Below are 22,664 nucleotides of genomic sequence, written 5' to 3'. Positions count from 1 at the left end.
TGACAGCAAAGGCTCAAAGGGAGCAATCTGGAGTGCTCTGAGCACCAGAGTAAGGTCCCAAGAGGGTATGGAGGGGGACGAGGAGGATTTAACCGTCTCGCCCCCTAAGGAACCTGATGACCAGGTCGTGCTGACCAACAGATTTGCCATCTATGTGGTCGTGGTAAGCGGATATGGCAGCAGTATGGACTTTGAGGGTGGAGGGGGACAGCCTACGCTCCAACCCTTGCTGCAAGAAGGAAAGCACGACTCCGATCGAGCATCTTCGGGGGTCTTCTCGACGAGAAGAACACCACTCGACGAACAGGTTCCACTTCGAGGCGTAAGCACGTCTCGTAGACAGTGCACGTGCCGAAGTGATGGTGTTAAGTACCTCAGGGGGTAAGTCACCTAGAACCTCCGCGTCCCGTCCAGGGACCAGACATGGAGTTTCCAGAGGTCTGGACGCGGGTGCCAAAGAGTGCCCCGTCTCTGAGAGAGGAGGTCCTTCCTCAGAGGGATGGGCCAGGGAGGGGCTGTCGCGAGGAGTGAGAGTTCTGGGAACCAGGTCCGGTTGGGCCAGTAAGGCGCAACTAACAAGACCTGCTCCTCGTCCTCCCTGACTTTGCACAGGGTCTGTGCAAGTAGGCTCACTGGGGGAAACGCATATTTGCGCAGGCCCCGGGGCCAGCTGAGAGCCAGTGCATCTGTCCCGAGTGTTCCCTCGGTCAGAGAGTAAAACAACTGGCAGTGGGAGGTTTCTGGTGAGGCAAACAGGTCTACCTGAGCCTCTCCGAACTCTCTCCAGATCAGCTGAACCACCTGGGGGTGGAGTCGCCACTCTCCGGGCAGCGCAGCTCGTGATAGCTCGTCGGCCACACGGTTGAGCACACCGGGGACCAGAATGGCGCGAAGCGACCTCAGATGCTTCCGACTCCACAGGAGGAGATGGCGGGCGAGTTGCGACATGCGACGGGAGCGTAGACCACCTTGACGGTTGATGTACGCAACGGTCGCAGTGTTGTCCGTACGGACCAGTACATGCTTGCCCTGAAGCAGGCCTTTGAGGCGGCTCAGGGCAAGGCGTACTGCCAGCAACTCGAGGCAATTGATGTGCCAATGCAGATGGGGTCCCGTCCAAACCCCTGAGACTGCATGCCCGTTGTACGTGGCACCCCAGCCGGTGGCAGAAGCATCTGTGAAAACCACAGCATGCCGGGACACTTGTTCTAGGGGCACTCCTGCCCGAAGAAACAAAGGGTCCGACCACGGACTGAAGGTTCGGCGGCACTCCTGAGTGATTGGCACCCGGAACGTGCCGCGTTGCCACGCCCATCTCGGGACTCGGCCGTGAAGCCAGTGCTGAAGCGGTCTCATATGAAGCAGACCGAGCGGTGTTACAGCCGCTGCAGCCGCCATATGCCCCAGGAGCCTCTGAAAGAACTTCAGTGGGACCGCTGTCCTGCCATTGAACGTATTCAGGCAGTTCAACACCGACCGAGCACGTTCCTCTGTGAGGCGTGCTATCTGTTCGACCGAATCCAACTCCATACCGAGAAAAGAGATCCTCTGCACTGGGGCGAGTTTGCTCTTTTCCCAGTTGACCCGAAGCCCCAACTGGCTGAGGTGACTGAGCACCAAACCCCTGTGTTCGCACAACTGATCCCGAGACTGTGCTAGGATAAGCCAGTCGTCTAGATAGTTGAGAATGCGAACACCCTGTTCTCTCATGGGAACAAGGGCTCCCTCCACGACTTTCGTGAAGACGCGGGGAGACAGGGCCAGCCCGAAGGGTAGGACTCTGTACTGATATGCTCGACCTTCGAACGCGAATCTCAGGAATGGCCTGTGTCGCGGAAGAATCGAAACATGGAAGTACGCGTCCTTCAGGTCGATCGCTGCAAACCAATCTCGGGGACGGATGCACTCGAAAATGCGTTTCTGCGTGAGCATTTTGAACAGTAGCTTGTGAAGGCTCCGATTCAAAACTCGCAGGTCCAAGATCGGTCGTAACCCGCCGCTTTTCTTGGGTACAATGAAGTAGGGGCTGTAGAACCCCGACCTCAAATCGGCTGGAGGGACCGGCTCTATCGCGTCCTTCGCCAGTAGGACTGCGATCTCCGCACGCAGAACAGGGGCATCGGCATCTTTCACTGTAGTGAAGAGGATGCCCCTGAACTTGGGGGGGCGTCGGGCGAACTGAATCGCATAGCCGAGCCTGATGGTCCGAAGGAGCCAGCGAGACGGACTGGGGAGTGCTAGCCAGGCTCTCAGAGACCGCGCAAGCGGCACCAAGGGGACCACCGGCGTACCCGCCGCGGGGCAGCGAGGTGGAACGCAGGGACGCGGCCCGGGAGGCTCTCTGTGTGAGGCGGCCCGAAGCGGGGTCACAGTGTGCTGTGCAACACTTACCTGCTTCCACGGGTGGACAGAGGGAGCAGTCGAGGTTTTGCCTACCTGCTGCTCGCTGCTGTCCGCTGGCGACAGAAGAGGTGGATGAGAGTGGTGAGGTTCTAGCCCTCCCACTGCTCTCCGAGCCCTCTTCGGACCCGGAGATAGAGGAAACTGCTCTTTTATTGAAAATTTGGGTACCGCTGGCCGTTGAGCCAGCGGCGGAACAAAAAGGGGAAACAAAAGATTCTCCACCCGGCCCTCCTCCGGGGGAAGGAGCGGTGCGGTCACCACCTCCTGAAGAGCAGTCCCGTCCATCTCCGGGTCGCCCGTCCTAGGGCCGCTTGGACTTGGCCTTGCCACCCTTCTTCTTAGGGGGTGGCTGGACGGGCTGGGCACCCCGCCCGCGACCGGCTCCACGACGCCGCTTGGATGGAGGCTGCTGCTGCTGGGGCGTCGGAGCGGGGGCGGCTGCAGGGGGGCGCCCTCGGCGACGGGCAGTCTGAGGTGCCGCCGGCGGTGGAGGTGCAGCAGCTGACCGCCTCGGCAGGATGTGACTGATCGCCTCTGACTGCTTTTGTACAGCCGAGAACTGTTGGGCAAAGTTCTCGACCGCGTCGCCGAAGAGGCCGGTCTGGGACACGGGGGAATTAAGAAACCTGACTTTGTCGGTATCCCTCATGTCCGCAAGACACAGCCAGAGATGGCGTTCCTGGACCACCATGGTGGACATCGCACGACCCACTGACCGCGCCGTAACCTTCGTCGCTCGGAGCGCGAGGTCCGTCGCGGCACGAAGTTCTTGTAGAACTTGCGGATCGTGACCACCCTCGTGCAGGTCCTTCAGTGCCTTGGCCTGATGGACCTGCAACAACGCCATAGCGTGTAAGGCGGAAGCGGCTTCCCCACAGGCCTGATAAGCCTTGCCGGTAAGATCCGACGAGTACTTACAGGCCCGGGAAGGGAGAGACGGCTCCCCCCGCCAGGTGGAGTTAGGGCACAGTTGCATAGCAACGGCCCGTTCCACAGGGGGTATGCGCGTATAACCCTTAGCCGCTCCACCATCAAGGGTGGTGAGGGAGGAGGACCCACCGACACGGCTTCGGGCAGTAAAAGGTGCCGTCCACGTGCCAGTGAGCTCTTCATGCACCTCCGGGAAGAAAGGCACTGGGGTGGGGGGCTGAGAACCAGCCCTTGCCACCCCGAGATACCAATCATCCAACCTCGAGGGCTCAGGACACGGTGGAGGGTTCCACACGAGCCCGACCCTGTTGGCGGCCCGGGAAAGCATAGCCATCATTTCCGGGTCTGAATCGGGCACAGTCGTCACTCCCGAGGGAGGCAGCTGCGCCGAATCGTCATCCCCAGAAGCGTCAGGCTCACCCTCCGATGCAGCGATTGACATCCGGTCGTCTTGGGGAGCTCCGAAGGATACGGATGGTACACACCTCTGGGGTGGTCCACCGCGTTCCCCCGGCAGCTCTACTGGCTGCGGAGCGCAAGAGGGGTGAGGGTTCCTAGGGGGTTGGTTCCCCGAAGGAAACGCGCTCACCGTGATCCTCAAGTCACCAACCCCGCCGCCCGAAGCAACCCTCTGAGGAGGATTGGAACGAGGCGTCGGGACCGGGACTCCACCCCTTTGCAGAAAGTGGAGTCTCGACCGCAGCTCCGCGACAGTCATCTTCCCACAATGGGTACATGACTCGTCCACAAACGCCGCCTCAGCGTGCCTTAAGCCCAAGCACGCGATACAGCGCTGGTGACCATCCCGAGGCGCCAGGTAACGACCGCATCCAGAAACACACAAGTAGAACGACATCTTTAAAAAGACGCGAACTACTCGTGTAAGCTCTTTCAAGGACTGACTCTTTTAGGTGCTGAAGCACGCAGGGGAAAAGCCGCTGCAGCACAGACAGGGAATGTGCAGCCTGTCGTGTGCACTCTCCTTGAAGGCGCTCTCTTACCAGCTGTAATAACAGCTTTTTAGCGCTCTAGGCGCACCGTTTCACCAGCCGTGAGAACGGCCTTCACGCTGATTACAGCTTTTGCTCAAATAAAAAAGGCAAAGAAAAACAAAGGAGAAATCGGCCCCGCTGCTGCGCTGTCCGCCTGCACCGCAACCAAGAGACGTCTCGAAGAGCAGACTCGTTCACACTCGTGGTTTCAGTAGCTATCTTCTTCAGTGTTGAGAAGGTTTGGCTCCGAAGCGAAAAGCTGAAGATGCAACGCACCTGCTGCTCATTATATACCCGCGCTGCGAGGCAAGCAGCTGATGCATATGATTGCATGCCAATGTGCATTGGCTCGTTTAGTTACACTCGAAGTAGATTGGCCTCTCTAGCGAGATTCCTATTCCTATTCGTCGGTCTGTCCGACGTACGTCGAACGTGACCGACTGAATGGGAACTGTAATATGATCCGAACCGTAATTTTTGCGATCCGTTGCACCCATACTAAATGTGTGTGTGTGTGTGTGTGTGTGTGTGTGTGTGTGTGTATATATATATATATATATATATATACATATATATATATATATATATATATATATATATATATATATATATATATATATATATATATATATATATATACATATATATACAACTTACATTGCACTGTGAAATCTCTCTTTAAAGTTCTGTTCAATCCCTCCTAAAGGGGTTTATGGGAGTATTAAGTTCTAAAAGTATAAGCCACTGATATGTGGCACTTTCTGCCAGAGCCCCTGGTCATAATACAGCGAGATCACACAGATCGATACGTTATTTTCCCGTGGAGTGGAAGATGATGGCAAATAGTATCAGAGTTGTCATGTATCTTATAGCTGTTCCAGACATTTACAGCTGAAGTTTGTAAGAACTCAGAAGTTTGGTGATTATATATAATGAGCAGTGTTTCCTCTGACTGGTATTAATGGGCTGGTTTTGTTAGTCTGAGGTGATTTCGTTGACCTAGAGGCAAATTAACACTGAGTTATTCTCCAATCTGTGTCAGATGGTTTTAGATCAATATCTGCGGAGCCGGTCTCAGGTGATTACCTGCAATTTCCGACCTTAGACTGGGAGAATATCCACGGAATCATTGACGGCTGTGAGTTTGGAGTGTTCTCTGGTGTGTGTGTGTATTTATGTTTGTCTATGTGACTCTAATTGTAATGTCATGATGATATGTTATACACATTTACTTATTAAAATCAATATAGAAATTTGGGGTCTGTGCAATATTAATGTTTTTTGAAAGAAGTCTCTTATGCTCGGCATTTATTTGATCATAAAAACAGTATATTTATTAAATATATCAATTTTTTTGTATTTGAATGTTTTTTAAAACAAAATTTATTCAAAGCTGAATTTTCAGCATCATTACTCCAGTCTTCAGTGTCACATGATCCTTCAGAAATCATTCTAATATTTGCTGCTCAATAAACATTTATTATTTTTATTATCAATGTTGAAAACAGTTGTACTACTTAATAGTTTAAATGGAAACTGTGATACATTTTAATTTTTCCAGAATGTTTTGATGAATAGAATGCTCAAAAGAACAGCATTTATTTGAAATAGAATCTTTTGTGACATTGTAATAGTCTTAACTGTCACTTTTGATGAATAGGTTGTTTGCAATCACGTGGTTCTGGTGACGTGCGAAATACAGGTGGAGGGCAAGCAATGAAAATTAGAATGGAAGAGATGGAGAAAAGTCCTTTCTGTGCTGGTTTCAGAAAATCTAAATATATGTTGGAAGTGATCTCTATGTTATGAAGATGAGCGACTTTTCCACTGAATTGAAAGACTTTCCTGCCATCGAGGAGGCAGATATAGAGAATGTGAAGCTGCGCATTTAGTTCCAGTCTGGGTTTGTTTAATATCGTGCTGCCTTTCTGCTAGTGAAGTTAGGGGAGTATTTTGATTTTCGCGATTGTGAAAAATGTCGCCATTGTAGGTCATTTATGCTGAATCGAGAATTGCAACAGGAGCTAACATCATCATTTAAAGAAAAAACTGGTTGAGGAGGTGACGGGGAGACGCCGTATATCAAATCTAATAATGTCACTGATTTAACCCACTCCCTCTCACTCAATAAAATAAGCTGAGTGTTTTTAAAAGTGTTGTCTTTGTTGTTGAATCAACTAACATTTATTTATTTGGACATTTTCTACCATATGATGGCTGAAGCAGCAGCACGTGACACTGTTCTCATGGTAACCAGATCAACATTGTGAACGGAATACTACAAAACTGAAGTGAAAACACCAAATTATCATTAAATGGGATAAAATAGCTTCTCTTTCCTGTAAACTATACCATGAAGAATGTGGATATTTAACCAAAGTAAAAAGCAAATAAGGTAAGCAGGTATCAATATTCACTTCAGTATCAGCAGACGCAAACGACAACTTTTAAAGCAGGGGTCTCAAACTCAAATTGGCGGGGGGCCGTTTCTGTGATTGACACCACATAGGAGGGCCATATTTACATTCAAGCGCAAGAAAATTTACTTTCCTTTGCATTATTTCTCATTCACATAAAATTTGCCTACTAAAATATCTCTATACTATAAATATTTTATTTACCATACTAAATGTAAACAGCAGTGTCTCTCTCATTGTTAGAGTGTAATATAATTATATAATACTATTAAAAATATAATACTACTAATATACTATTAATTGCAATGGTGCAACTTCTCACATCCAACAAGGTCCATGGAATAAAAAAAAATACAGTCATTTAGGAACAAAACCATCAACACTTGTGGTGTGGAGGAGTCAGAAATAAACAAAAGACTGGAGCTATATATATATCAACTTTATTTTGCCAAAAAATAAAAATCTCTCATTGATACATACATTATTAATTTTTAATATTTAGTGGAAGTATTTTCCCTTACTTTATGTTAGCTTAAATAACATTAAAATTTTGCACTGACCAACACTGTACTGAACAAATACAATCCCTGAATACATTTGTACACTCTTCTGTTTCTTGACAGACACCTGGCAGCACATTTGTCCAAGATGCCGTTTGAGCATCGGTAACGTTTAATGGCTGCATCAGACGTGTTTCGGTGGTTTAAATCGATGCTCGTGACTCGAAGTCGAGTGCTTTTACTGTAATTTGGGCAAGAGCGCTCATAATAGAAGCGACGCGGTTGAGAGCGCGGCTCATGGTTGCATAGCAACGACAGACGCCACTGGAGCGAAAGCGCATTGGAAAGAAGGAGAATGCGGTTCGGTCGCTTATGTGACGCGATATGTGAATGCCCCTTAGAACGGCGACTTTTTCTTTGCATATCAGACAGGTAGCAACTAGAGAATAATAATAATAATCTAGCGGGCCGGATTATGTTATATTTTTGTGATCAGTTGCGGGCCGGGTAGGGGGGGAGGGCGGGCCGTAAATGGCCCGCGGGCCGGCAGTTTGAGACCACTGTTTTAAAGTTAAAATATGATATAAGTTATAAAAAACGGTATAAGTTATGTAAACGATATAAACACCTTCCCAGTAAAATTTACGGTAAAAAAACGGCAGCTGTGGTTGCCAGAACTTTACCGTAAAAAATACAGTAGCGACTTAAAAAAAAATCTGTTAAATTTACGGTAAAATAACGTATTTCATTAACTGATATAATGTTAATTTACCATCCTAAAGAAGTACTATCTGTTTTGTACCTTTATAATACACTGACAGTCACCAAACACAGTGGTGATGAGAGTCACATGATGAATCAAAGTTCATCACAAGCTGAGGAGGACAACACTAACATATAGAAGGTGCACACAGTGTCATTCACACACACACTAAACACCATCATGGTTACATGCATGAAATTTTAAAAATGCAATAAACATTAATTTAACAACATTAGATGTAACGTCTCGGTTACAAAGGTAACCCTCGTTCCCTGAAGGAGGGAACGGAGACGTACGTCGGACAGACCGACGAATAGGAATCTCGCTAGAGAGGCCAATCTACTTCGAGTGTAACTAAACGAGCCAATGCACATTGGCATGCAATCATATGCATCAGCTGCTCGCCTCGCAGCGCGGGTATATAATGAGCAGCAGGTGCGTTGCATCTTCAGGTTTTCGCTGAGGAGCCGAACCGGATAGGCGGCAGCATCAGCGGGGTACAGCGACTGTGGCGACGGGACGTACGTCTCCGTTCCCTCCTTCAGGGAACGAGGGTTACCTTTGTAACCGAGACGTTCCCATTCAGTCGGTCACGTTCGACGTACGTCGGACAGACCGACGAATAGGAATCCCTACCAAAGCGCCACAGGAGCTGCCCCTTCCAGCGCTCTGTTGCAAGCCACCTGAACCCCTTGCCTGAGGATGGTGGGACAGGGCTAACACAGAGAGAGTCGATCACTGCTGTTCCCCAAAACCCATTCAGTGAGACTATTGGATAACGCTGGGAAAGCGTACCCTTCGCTGGGAAAGGAACGCTGCGGAAGCCACATCCTTCCCCGAAGGAGTTATGTGGAGAAGTACATATGGACTAACCCTGTAGGGCTGTGCTACATATGGAAGAGCTGGGGTGACTCCAACCCGATGAAGGGTAGGTTCTCCCAGAGGGAAAGACACGGGCTTCGTTTAGGAGCAACCGTGGAACCAACCATATGGGATCCCCGTAGGGTCACACATATGGAACCCAGCCTAAACCCGGTTCTCAAGGATACAACGGAGTATAGGCCTGGCGCCAGACGCTCCGCCACGTCGGCTGCCGAAGGGATATTGGAGGACTCGACAGGGTCTGCCTTGTAGGGACTCTCTGGAGAAAAGAAGCGCATGTAGCGCAGCAAGCCGACACTAAGCCGGGGCCTCTCCGTGCCTCTGACCTGTGGCGAGAACATGGGAGGAGACCGGCTCGACACGAAGGCTATAGTATCTAGCGAACGTGTTAGGTGTCGCCCAGCCCGCAGCTCTACAAATGTCTGTCAGCGAGGCGCCACGAGCCAGCGCCCAGGAGGATGCGACACCTCTCGTGGAGTGAGCATGCAACCTGAGCGGGCAGGGCACGCCCTGAGCTTGGTAAGCCAGGGCGATGGCATCCACTATCCAGTGGGCCATCCTCTGCTTGGAGACAGCCTTTCCCTTCTGCTGGCCTCCATAACAGACAAGAGCTGGTCTGAGGTCCTGAGGCTTTAGGTTCTGTCTATGTACAGTCGCAAAGCGCGGACTGGACAGAGTAAAGCCAGGGCTGGGTCTGCCTCCTCCGAGGGCAGCGCTTGCAGGCTCACCACCTGGTCCCTGAAGGGAGTGGTAGGAACCTTGGGCACATAGCCAGGCCGGGGTCTTAGTACCACGTGGCTATCACCCGGCCCGAACTCCAGGCACGATTCGTCGACCGAAAATGACTGCAGGTCCCCTACCCTCTTGATGGAGTCCAATGCCACCAGCAGCAAAGTCTTCATAGACAGAATCTTTAAGTCTGCTGACAGCAAAGGCTCAAAGGGAGCAATCTGAAGTGCTCTCAGCACCAGAGTGAGGTCCCAAGAGGGTATGGAGAGGGGACGAGAAGGATTTAACCGTCTCGCCCCCCTAAGGAACCTGATGACCAGGACGTGCTGACCAACAGATTTGCCATCTAAGTGGTCGTGGTAAGCGGATATAGCAGCAGTATGGACTTTTGAGGGTGGAGGGGGGACAGCCTACACTCCAACCCTACTGCAAGAAGGAAAGCACGACTCTGATCGAGCATCTTCGGGGGTCTTCCCGGCGAGAAGGGCACCACTCGACGAACAGGTTCCACTTTGGAGGCGTAAGCACGTCTCGTAGACAGTGCACGTGCCGAAGTGATGGTGTTAAGTACCTCAGGGGGTAAGTCACCTAGAACCTCCGCATCCCGTCCAAGGGACCAGACATGGAGTTTCCAGAGGTCTGGACGCGGGTGCCAAAGAGTGCCCAGTCTCTGAGAAAGAAGGTCTTTCCTCAGAGGGATGGGCCAGGGAGGGGCTGTCGCGAGGAGTGAGAGTTCTGGGAACCAGGTCCGGTTGGGCCAGTAAGGCGCAACTAACAAGACCTGCTCCTCGTCCTCCCTGACTTTGCACAGGGTCTGTGCAAGTAGGCTCACTGGGGGAAACGCATATTTGCGCAGGCCCCGGGGCCAGCTGTGAGCCAGTGCATCTGTCCCGAGTGTCCCCTCGGTCAGAGAGTAAAACAACTGGCAGTGGGAGGTTTCTGGTGAGGCAAACAGGTCTACCTGAGCCTTTCCGAATTCTCTCCAGATCAGCTGAACCACCTGGGGGTGGAGTCGCCACTCTCCTGGCAGCGCAGCTCATGATAGCTCGTCGTCACACGGTTGAGCACACCGGAGACATGAATGGCGCGAAGCGACCTCAGATGCTTCCGACTCCACAGGAGGAGATGGCGGGCGAGTTGTGACATGCGACGGGAGCGTAGACCACCTTGACGGTTGATGTTCGCAACGGTCGCAGTGTTGTCCATACGGACCAGTACATGCTTGCCCTGAAGCAGGCCTTTGAGGCGGCTCAGAGCAAGGCGTACTGCCAGCAACTCGAGGCAATTGATGTGCCAATGCAGATGGGGTCCCGTCCAAACCCCTGAGACTGCATGCCCGTATTACGTGGCACCCCAGCCGGTGGCAGAAGCATCTGTGAACACCACAGCATGCCGGGACACCTGTTCTAGGGGCACTCCTGCCCGAAGAAACAAGGGGTCCGACCACGGACTGAAGGTTCGGCGGCACTCCTGAGTGATTGGCACCCGGAATGTGCCGCGCTGCCACGCCCATCTCGGGACTCGGCCGTGAAGCCAGTGCTGAAGCGGTCTCATATGAAGCAGACCGAGCGGTGTTACAGCCGCAGCAGCCGCCATATGCCCCAGGAGCCTCTGAAAGAACTTCAGTGGGACCGCTGTCCTGCCATTGGAATGTATCCAGGCAGTTCAACACTGACCGAGCACGTTCCCTCTGTGAGGCGTGCTATCTGCTCGACCGAATCCAACTCCATACCGAGAAAAGAGATCCTCTGCACCGGGGCGAGTTTGCTCTTTTCCCAGTTGACCTGAAGCCCCAACTGGCTGAGGTGTCTGAGCACCAAATCCCTGTGTTTGCACAACTGATCCCGGGACTGTGCTAGAATGAGCCAGTCGTCGAGATAGTTGAGAATGCGAACACCCCGTTCTCTCATGGGAACAAGGGCTCCCTCCACGACTTTCGTGAAGACGCGGGGAGACAGGGCCAGCCCGAAGGGTAGGACTCTGTACTGATATGCTCGACCTTCGAACGCGAATCTCAGGAATGGCCTGTGTCGCGGAAGAATTGAAACATGGAAGTACGCGTCCTTCAGGTCAATCGCTGCAAACCAATCTCGGGGACGGATGCACTCGAAAATACGTTTCTGCGTGAGCATTTTGAACGGTAGCTTGTGGAGGCTCCGATTCAAAACTCGCAGGTCCAAGATCGGTCGTAACCCGCCGCTTTTCCTGGGTACAATGAAGTAGGGGCTGTAGAACCCCGACCTCAAATCGGCTGGAGGGACCGGCTCTATCGCGTCCTTCGCCAGTAGGACTGCGATCTCCGCACGCAGGACAGGGGCATCGGCATCTTTCACTGTAGTGAAGAGGACGTCCCTGAACTTGGGGGGGAGCCGGGCGAACTGAATCGCAAAGCCGACCCTGATGGTCCGAAGGAGCCAGCGAGACGGACTGGGGAGCGCTAACCCGGCTCGCAGAGACCGTACAAGCAGGACCAAAGGGACCACCGGTGTACCCGCAGCAGGGCAGCGAGGTGGAACACAGGGACACGGCTCGGGGGGCTCTCTTTGTGAGGCGGCCCGAAGCGGCGTCACAGTGTGCTAGGCAACACTTACCTGGCTCCACGGATGGACAGAGGGAGCAGTCGAGGCTTTGGCTGCCCGCTGCTCGCTGCTGTCCGCTGGCGACAGAAGAGGGGGATGAGAGTGGTGAGGTTTTTCTCCTCCCACTGCTCTCCAAACCCTCTTCAGACCTGGAAATGGAGGAACTGCTCTTTAAAATTTGGGTACCGCTGCCTCTTGGGTCAGTGGCGGAACAGAAACAAACCCAATAAAGGATTTACCACCTGGCCCCTCCTCCAGGGGTGGAAGAGCAGCCCCACCCATCTCTGGGTCGCCCGTCTCAGGGGTGATTCTCACCAACCAGTTAAACAGCTGCAGAGACGGGAGGCGTCATCTCCCCGCAATGGATACAGCAGAGCCTGCTGGGCCGGAGTTTCTTGCAGGGGACGACACCCTTGGCGACGAGCAGACTGAGGGGCGGCCCAAGAGGAACTCAATGGTTTGTCATGGGAAGCTCCCCTATCCGCTACTAACTGAGGAGAACCGCTGGGCTCAGTCCTCGACAGTGTCACCGAAAGGCCACCTCGTAAGATGGGAGCATTGAGAAAGCATTTAGCTTGGACAACCTCTCACACCTCACAAGGTAAGCCAGGGGGCACTTCTGGACCACGGAGGTGGACATCGTCTGGCTGAGGGCCTGCGCCGTGACTTTGATCACGGTTAGTCAACAAGCGCAGCTCAACCCCAGCACAGAACTACCCTCCTGCAAAAAGAGTGCCTTGGCCTCACATGCAGGGTGGGTGTGGTCTGTGTACAGCCACCCCATCCAAGAGGGTAGTGAGAGAGGAAAAACTTATGCAGATTGGCACCTTTGGCATTCCATATTTATGGCACCAATATACCCCCATACTGCCAAGTTTTCCATGCACATCTGGAAGACCCAGGAAAGCATGGCTGTAAACTCTGAATCTGAGTCAGCATAAGCACACACCATTACAGTGGGCAGCGTCACCCTCATTTCCAGAGCATAACAGCACTCTCTCCGATGCTGCAATCGACGTCTGTCCCTCAGCTGGAGCTCTGAATGAAATGCTAGGTTCCCCATATGAAAAGGACCAGCAATCCAATCCAGAAACTGCACAGCTTGCAATGCGCTAGAGAGGAGGGGCCCTAGGGGGTTGGTTCCCCCGAAGGAACCCCTCAACCTCATGTCACCCAAGCCATATCAGCAAAGTAGACCTCTTCTGGTGCACCAGAGAGGGCGCTACAATGGAGATTACGCAAGGGAACCGCGCATCTAGAGCGCCGAGCGAGCGCTGGGTTGCCGTGACAACCCGCGCTGCAGCCCGGCAGCTCGACGGCACACGACACGCAGAGGAGCGAAGGTTTGCTCTCGCTGATCTCCACGGTCTCCCAGAGTGTCGGGCAGAGCCGCGGCTGTGCTTTTACACACAAGCGGCAGCTGGCCAACAACAGAGGGGACTCAAGCTTCCCGGAGAAAGAAGAGTCACGACCGGCGTGTCGACGTGATCATGTTCTCATATGAAAACATGAACACCCACGAACATAATTTCAGCACGCGCCCAGACATGCGAAACTGTGATCGTGGCCGTCAGTGAGGACAGGAACGATCGCATCCAGAAACACAAGTAAGATGTCGTCTTTAAAAAGACGCGAATCTACTTGTGTAAGCTCTTTCAGGGACTTTACTTTAGAAGTGCTGAAGCACGCAGGGGAACGGCCACCGCAACACAGACAGGGATTGTGTGCAGCCTGTCATGTGCTTTATCTCTCTTTGAAGGCGCTCACTCTTACCAGCCGTAAAAACGGCTTTTCAGCGCTCAAAAGCGCACCGTACCGGCCGTGAGAACAGCCTTCTGACGCTGTCAAACAGCTATTTGCTCAAAAACGGCAAACGAAACAGAAAAAGAGAGGACGTCGACCCCGCTGCTGTGCTGTTCGCCCGCACTCGGAAAAGAGAAGTTCAACCAAAAGCTTGACTCGTCTTCTAGCAGACACTCGCTTGCAGAGAACAGGAACAAACACCGTTCGGCTCCGAAGCGAAAAGCTGAAGATGCAACGCACCTGCTGCTCATTATATACCCGCGCTGCGAGGCGAGCAGCTGATGCATATGATTGCATGCCAATGTGCATTGGCTCGTTTAGTTACACTCGAAGTAGATTGGCCTCTCTAGCGAGATTCCTATTCGTCGGTCTGTCCGACGTACGTCGAACGTGACCGACTGAATGGGAACATAAAACCCTAATGTACATAACTGATTAGAAAAAAAAATGAGAAAAACTAAGAAGAAACAGAGTTATTTCAACGAATATCAAATGTGAAGTGTCACACAGGGAATTGTGGGAATGTCAATTTACGGTTTTTCCACTGTAAATTTTGCAATGAATTGTTATTTTTCACTTCCAAAAACTGTGAATTTAACGGTATTTTACCGTAAAATTACATTAAATGTACCGTTAGATCTATTACAGTTATTCACCGTATATAGTACGGAAACTTTCTGTAAACCAATTGCCAGTTTTTCACTGCAGCATTTTTACAGTCTTTTACTGTCATTTTTTACAGTGTTGAAAAATCAGTCCCTGCCCTCCAGACTCATTCGAGCTGCTGCTGTGACGTCATGTGCAAACAACCCATACACCACAATCTTCCTGAATCCAAATGTTTGAGCAGTTATGCTCTTTTTTTATTTTCTTTATTAATGAGGTTATTTGAGATTTTGGTTCGATTTCACTTAAAAACCTGCTGGCTATGTAGGCAATAATCTGCAAGGCAGCTCACTAGGTTTAGCAACAGTTTTACTTTCTGTATTAGGCTTTAGCTAGTGTGGAATGACCACTTAGCTTGTCTCCTTCTGGATTTTTATTTTGGGATCTTGCTCCTCCAGCAGCAGCAGCAGCAGCTGTTTCCGTTCGCTCTGTAAAAGCCACTAAGCATTTACCCCAGTGGATTGTCTTCAAAATAGGACTAATCATCACTCTGAACATGTTAGCACACAAATGCCATCTAGTCCAGCCCGGTTACAGATCAGGGATCAGCGGGAGGCTGGAGCCGCTCCCTGACCAATGCTTTTCATTACAGGACGTTCACGCTTCTACATTTGCACATTTATTATCTGTCTTTCGTTTTTGCATTGGTTTGGACTCAAGCGTGTCTCGCCATCTGCTAGCAGTCATTCTCTGTGATTTTTACCCCCTGCTGGAGACAGATACACATGAGTGCTTAGCCTTTGAAGATTCTTCTTCTGTTCGTGTGTGTGTGTGTGTTCAAAGGACTGAGTGTGTTGTATGTGCTCATGTCTGTTAATTGAGTAAGAGCTTTCATTTTTTAAATTGTAATTAAGGAAAGTTGTAAATCTGTCTCTGAGTGTGAGCATGTGTCCTTATCAGCTGCTAATTATACTTCCAGCATCTGAGAAGTCATGATGTGTGTTCGAGTGTATGTGTGCGCCGGGTGTTTCTCATACGTTCTGAAAAGTGAAGCCACGGGCTCTTTGATCGCCCCCTGGAGGCTGGATGCAGTACAGGTCATAAACCCCGCCCTCTCAATGCAGTCGAATGAGACTTCAGTGAAAACTTAAAAATAAATTATGCTTCAAATAAAACTTTCTGAAAGATGGTTTTGGTCATTTAAGGTAGTTGTTATCACACTGATATATATTCAATTGTTCGTTTTTGTGATGATTTAGATTTTAGCTAGCAATTTGATGCTATAAAAACGGGGCGTGTCGTCATGATTCGAAGTTGATTGACAGCTTGTCTGACGACTGTCGGAGCTTCGAGGGGAGATTGAAGATGTATTAACTAACTGTTAATTTTCGATTTCTTTGTTATTTAACACCAAGAAAATGAGTTGTTCAGCAATAAACTGTACTAACCGACCTACAGGATCTGACGGATCACTGAACTTTTTTTCTGTAACATTAAATGTGGGCGTTATAAGCTAATTAATAAATGTTATTAGTTAAGATAACACACCTAATGTTAACCATGTTGGGAAAAAGCAGGTGATCGTTATCTGGCAGTTACTTATTATTTTTATGGGTATAAAATAATAATTAGCAGGACAAAACTAATGATAATTACAGCAATCGATCTCCTGTAACGTTAGTTGAACTTGATTTAAAATGGCAGGACCATTTCTGACGATTTAGAGTTGTTTCTAGTGGCATATTATATTGATTTTATCTACTGAATTTGCTGTTTCAAAAATATTATTGCTCTAGAAACAGAATAGCCTATTATTTCATAGGTAGACTTTTAAATTGTGTATAATTTTTATAGTCTATTTAAAATACATGAATGATGACGCAGTCGTCTGGGCGGAAGTTTGATATCGCGACTCCGCCTCCGGCTCAACTGACGATTCCTTTTGCGCATGACCAGGCTCCAAACTTTTTTTTTTGACGTATTGCGTCAGCGCCCATTCATCAGCCCATTTTGGCTTCAGTTCAATACAATGGAAGGAAGCGGCGTCGCGTCGTCCATCTTTTTTTACAGTCTATGGTGTGCGCGCATTTTTGTGACATACCAGGACACAAATTAGTATAATGATATGGGTATGACATAGGTATTACAAAAAGAGGTGACTTATGAGGACATTACCCCACATCCCCACTTTTCAAAAGGCTCATAAATCATACAGAGTTTTTTTTGAGAAAATGTGCACAGTTTCCTGTGATGGTTAGGTTTAGGGGTAGGGGTAGTGCAGGGGGATAGAAAATACAGTTTATACAGTATAAAACCATTACGCCTATAGAATGTCCCCACAATTCACAAAAACCAATGTGTGTGTGTGTGTGTGTGTGTGTGTGTGTGTGTGTGTGTGTGTGTGTGTGTGTGTGTGAGTGGGGCGGTCTGAGGGTTTCTGTGGAACCTTGTCAAGATCAAAATATCTGGTCAATAACTAATCCAGACGTGTTCTTTAATTTGAGCATATTTATAACGAGTTTTTATGATCTAGGTCAGAAATCATTTTTTGGCCCCTAATTGTAGTAATGAAACTTGTTATATTTTTTATTTTATTCATGGATTTGATGTGTCATGTATTGTGGTCAATCTCATACCTGATAGATAGAGAGAGAGAGAGATAACTTATTTCAATGTCGAGAGATAACTTATTTCAGATTTTTCTCATTATTTTTTGTAATACTGTAAAATTATTGTATTGCTATTTTCAATTATTTTATTATTTTTATTTAAATTAGAATTAATTAAAGGCAGTGGGTGGGGTTTGCTCAATTATCATGAAAATATATTTATATATAAAAATATTTTAGCAAAATATAATGTCTTATTTCAGTCATTTGATTGTAGTGTGAAATATGTTCCTGGCAGGTTTTGTGAGAGCATATAGCTTGTTAAATGTTATTTATTGTAAAAGAAATATGTTTCTCAAATGGAATCACTGATAAATCTGTCTGAAACTTCATTTTAGTATAAAAATATGTTTTTGGATGACTTTGTTGTACAGCTGTTATAGTTCTGAAGGTGTTTTTATTGTGCAAAGTGACCCAGAAACTCTCCTGTTTAAATGGGTCATGACATGGATTTTTTAAAATTATTTTAATATGTAACGTTACCTTGAGGTTCACTTATAATGTTTTTTTTTTTTTTTTTTTTTTTTTACACACACACACACACACACACAGAAAACGATTATTTTCAACCTTGAGCCTCTGCCTCTGTTTTTTTTTTTTTTTTTTAAGGCGTGGCTTTTCAGTAAACAGCCACTGTTATGATTGGCTAATGTCATTGCATGGATAAAAAGTATCGACGCCCATCGCTACGTGTTTTGAAAACATTATTCATATAACTTAACATATTTATATAACATATTTACAGACGAAGCATAATGAAATAATTTACTTACGACTTGTGATGCAGCTGCTGTCAGATCCAATAGAGTCGGCTGCTTCATCTGTCAACAAAAGTTTCTTTGCAAACTCTCCATTACATTGTGCCTCAGTCATTTACAAAACAAAATGCTCCGGGTGGGGGTGGGGGACATATAATCCTCCGACATCTGGGATGACATTGAAATAAACCAGAGCCGTTAAATATGAACGACTCTGAAATAAACCATCCACTAATTTCTGACGCTGGGATCCTTCTGAAGTCTGTACAGAGACGAGCAGTTTAAACTGGGCGCATCAAAGCAAACGCTCTTTTAATCTTCGAAATTGTCCTGTTGTCGACAGACTCAAGCATATTTAGTAAACTGAACACACATCTGTTTACTGTATCAGTGTAGACAGCGTCTGAGATTTTAATGGCTTCTATTTGCTTTTGACGCGACAGTGTAACGCCAGACTGAACGCTAGTGGGCGGGGCCTGTGGCGTTTTAACGGTCATCAATATCGTAAATCCTGCCATTTTTTTATACTTTCATTTTTTTTTTATGTATGTACATTTATAACACTATACTTAGTATTATATTACCGTTGCATCAAATAAAAAATAAAATAAAATAAAAAAACTGCTGTGAAGGTGTTTCTAATCAAGTCATTTCACTCGGCAGCATCGAATTCTCTAAAGCTGTTTGCCAAGCTTTCGATTAAATTTCATATTTGAAATCACCAATAAAATCTGACAACAACTGTCTCATAATTTTTTTTTCTAAACTCTTGAATCATGACAAAAAACGGTATTTTTAAGGCTGGATCAACCTAATGCGCATGCGCAGTCCTAAATGCGCGTCTCTCTTGCCTCATTTCGGAGGCGCGAGTCTGACTGTTTCTATAGAAACCGGAGCTTCTAACGGCCGCTGCAGTGACGCGATGACGCGAAGGCTGGACTTATTCCGCCATTTTGCACGTTGCACTTTCTCACATTCATAATAAATCGAGTGACGCATCTTGTGTTATTCTATAGTCTTTTTGTTTCTAATTCAGCGGCTGTGGAAGTGACGGCAAAAATGACATGTTTCTCTCTTCTGTCTGCCATTATCAATCGCTCTCTTTTTTTCGCCTCATTTTGAAAGTTACGAAAACACTATTGTGGAGTTTTTCATTTGCTATATTTGTGCAAACAGAAGCACAAAAAAAATGTATTTAATGAAGTCTCTCATTCACAGCGCTATCAAAGTTTACCCAACTATGACGACTTCCGCTTGTGAAGAACCTGGAAATGTGAAAAAGGGTCTATTCTATGCTCATGTGACGTCACCGAACCCGCAACATCACAACAAGCCATTTTTAGAGCTTGATTATATAAATGCTTTGTTTATAATGAGGAGGATTGTTGCTGGATGCTTTAATGGTACAAAGCTCATGTCATGACCTGACTAACTCCTAACCCTCCCTCTTTGCTGCATGTTGTTTTCAGATGTACATCCAGACGACCACCCTCACCATCTCTCTCAGCCTCAGCGCATCTGTGTCTCTGGGGATGCTCTACATGCCCAAGGTCTATATCATCATCTTCCACCCGGAGCAGAACGTTCCCAAACGCAAGCGCAGCTTCAAAGCTATCGTCACTGCCGCCACCATGTCAGGAAAACTAGTGCAGAAGGGAAGCGACCGGCCCAACGGGGAAGTGAAGACCGAGCTTTGTGAGAGCATGGAGACCAACAGTCAGTATTTCATCCATGTAGACCAGAAAATCCCATTCAAATGAATGATTAACCATCATTTTTTTAAGGCTAGGAGGCCACCTACCCAGTGCAAGTTGCATTAGAAAGACACAAAAACCAAGACTGATTAAATGAATTCCCATTGCATTACAGGATAAAAGATGTTAATTAGCTTTTTTCTGATTTTCAAATCATTTTGGGCTTTGAATCAAATGCTGTGGAGCTGGTTGGTTTAGTTCAAGGCTTAAAGCTTTTGATTGAAGTTTATTTAAATGTAGAAAATTAATAGGAAATATGCTTTGATAATCCAAGGCTGCTGTGGTCACTGTTGCGCTCTACTTCTGCTCTCTTAGCATCACATTTATCTCTGTTTTTCCTCCAGATGTTTGGTAAATGTTCCATCTGTGTGTTGAACAGCTGTTTAGTACAGATTGGTAGACTTAACCAAACACAAGTCTTGTTATAAGACCAAACGTTTCCTGCTGGGATGATTGCCGGGGGTAGACAGGCAAAGTAAAGTGTGGCATCAATGTTCCCAGTCTGATTAGCATATCCGACTAGCTGCGTTATTTGCCAGCTTGATACATTTTTTTTTTTGGCTCTTTTTGATTTTTTGATTTTTTTTTTTTCTTTTTTTTTTTTCTGCAAAGTGCAGGATTATGGAGTGTTGAAAATTTAATCACTCAGAAGTGTTCCAAGGCTTTGAGGGGAAATAAGCCCATTTTAAGTCATCAAGCCAATTACTTTGTTCTGTGCGGTGGGTGATGCTTTGCCTTCTGAAACATTAAAGCACAACTTGTGTATCAGTATCAAGATCACCCAAAACTAAATTAGACAACTTTTTTATTTGATTCTTGACCGTTTCGCCACTTTTATTTAGTAAAGAGAGGATTGGGAGGAGGGAATGGGAAAAAGCCAGTAGTGGTGGAGATTTTGATTTATTTCAGCGAATCTTTTGAATTCGTTCACCAAAATTATTCATTCTGTACCCTTTTCTCACATTACATCATTACATCAGTAGGTAGGCGTTATGTTTGTCTATTTATGTCTTATGAATGAATCATTGAATCATTCATTCAACAGATTTGTCTTTCACAACCCAAACAAGTCTTATTATTCATAATTAAAATAATTAAGAGTGTTTATTAAAAGGAGAGATTCAAGTGAATAGAAAAATTTTAAACCAAAAGATTTGTTTAAAAAACACTGATTTATTCATCAAGAACGACCAGCCAAATTTAAACTTGGTGAGAATATATTTGTCAAACTAGACAGTTTTTTTTTTTTTTCCCAAACTTCTTCTTTTTGTTCTTTCCATTCACTTTTGTGACTGTTTTGTTCACTTGTTTGTACAAGGGAACAGGAAATTACACCAGCCAGTAGTGGTGGAGATTTTGATTCATTTTGATGAATCTTGTGAATCCATTCATCAAAATGATTCGTTCTGTACCCTTTTCTCACATTGCATTGTCACTTCATTAGGTAGGCGTAATGTTTGTCTGTATATGACATGTGTTATGTGTTATGAATGAGTGTCTTATGAATGAATCATTGAATCATTCATTTAACAGATTTGTCTTTCACAACCTAAACAAGTCTTATTGTTAATTAAAATAATTAAGAGTAATAGAAAAATATGACTGGTTAGATTTTAAAATACTGATTCATTCACTGATTCGATTACCAACCAAATGTAAATTTGTTTGCGTGAGAATATATTTGTCAGACTAGACTAGACTTTTCTTTCTTCAATTTTGCCACCAAAAGATTCGTTCAAAAACTGATTCATTCGCAAAGAAAACAACAATGCTAACAGCAATTTAAACTTGTTTGCATTATAAGAAATTTGACGTTAAATGATATGCAAACTAAAAAATTTGTAATAAATATATATATATATATGATTCTTGGCTTTTTTGCCACTTTTATTACCAGTTTGTTCACTCAAAAGATTCGTTCAAAAACACTGATTCATTCACAAAGAAACAAAATCTATGTCAAATTTAAACTTATTTGCATAAGAATATTATTGACACTTAATGATATGCCAACTAGACAAGCTTTAACAGATTTTTCTGTTTCTTTGAGCATCATATCTTGTCAGGACTCACTAGTTTGTCATGGTGTTTTTGTTCATTTCTTTATTGAAAAGATGGACTCAAATAAGGTGGACTCACAATGAAACCTACAGAAAGGGTTACAGAATGAATCTTTTTGGTGAACAAATTCACAAGATTCACTGAAATGAATCAAAATCTCCACCACTACTGGCATTTCCCCATTCTCTTCACTAAATAAAATTGGCCAAAACGGCAAGAATCAAATCAAAACTTGTCTAATTCAGTAGGCAAAGGCAAAATTTGGAAAAACGTATATAAAACTGCATAAGAGCAGTGACCGTAAAACAATAGATAAGGCCACCTAAAAGATGTTCGACTAAACAGATAATGCACATGCAGTCGAGTGAGAGTGGATGTGATTCTCTAATGTGTTTTCCTCTCCAGCAGCATCATCCACCAAAACAACATACGTCAGCTACAGCAATCACGCCATCTGAAGAGGGACCCTCTCTGTGGGCAGAGCTGAGGGCGGGGCCCTGTCTGAAGCAGGACGTCTGTCATGTGACATGCGCTGACAGGCAAATGGACCAGAAACGGGCATCTGAGCATGAGATTTTTATACCGTTCTGCATCAATCTAAAACCCGCAGCATCCTGGGAGACGAACGGACTTACGGGACCTTCCAGTGAGACTGCTATCCTGCGATCAAGAGCTACCGATCCTGCCATGAACACACGTGAACACGCACACACTCACAAAACTGAAGGTGCAGGCTTGCAGTCATACAAAAAAAAATAACTTTCCACAAAAAATCGTGTAAGCATTCTGCAGATGGAAACATTCACGGTAAACTTTGG

General features: G+C 46.7%; 1 protein-coding gene across 3 annotated transcripts in view; it reads left to right on the top strand.

Annotated features, from left to right (window-relative positions):
- The window catches only part of grm8a (glutamate receptor, metabotropic 8a), a 225,392-nt gene extending 203,088 nt beyond the window's left edge, over nt 1-22,304 (top strand). The window contains exons 9-10 of one of the 3 annotated variants that reach the window (XM_067391411.1): nt 19,501-19,747; nt 22,252-22,304. In XM_067391411.1, the coding sequence (XP_067247512.1) occupies nt 19,501-19,747; nt 22,252-22,304 (300 nt within the window). Of the gene's footprint in view, nt 1-19,500; nt 19,748-22,232 lie in introns of all 3 variants that reach the window. The other 2 variants (XM_067391413.1, XM_067391412.1) reach the window with 2 other exon arrangements.
- The last annotated feature ends 360 nt before the right edge of the window (nt 22,305-22,664 follow it).

The sequence above is a fragment of the Chanodichthys erythropterus genome, chromosome 8 (genome assembly GCF_024489055.1).
Source record: "Chanodichthys erythropterus isolate Z2021 chromosome 8, ASM2448905v1, whole genome shotgun sequence".
NCBI classification, from domain to species: domain Eukaryota; kingdom Metazoa; phylum Chordata; class Actinopteri; order Cypriniformes; family Xenocyprididae; genus Chanodichthys; species Chanodichthys erythropterus.
The sequence above is the reverse complement of the archived record's forward strand: the minus strand, read 5'-3'. Positions and strand labels throughout refer to the sequence as shown.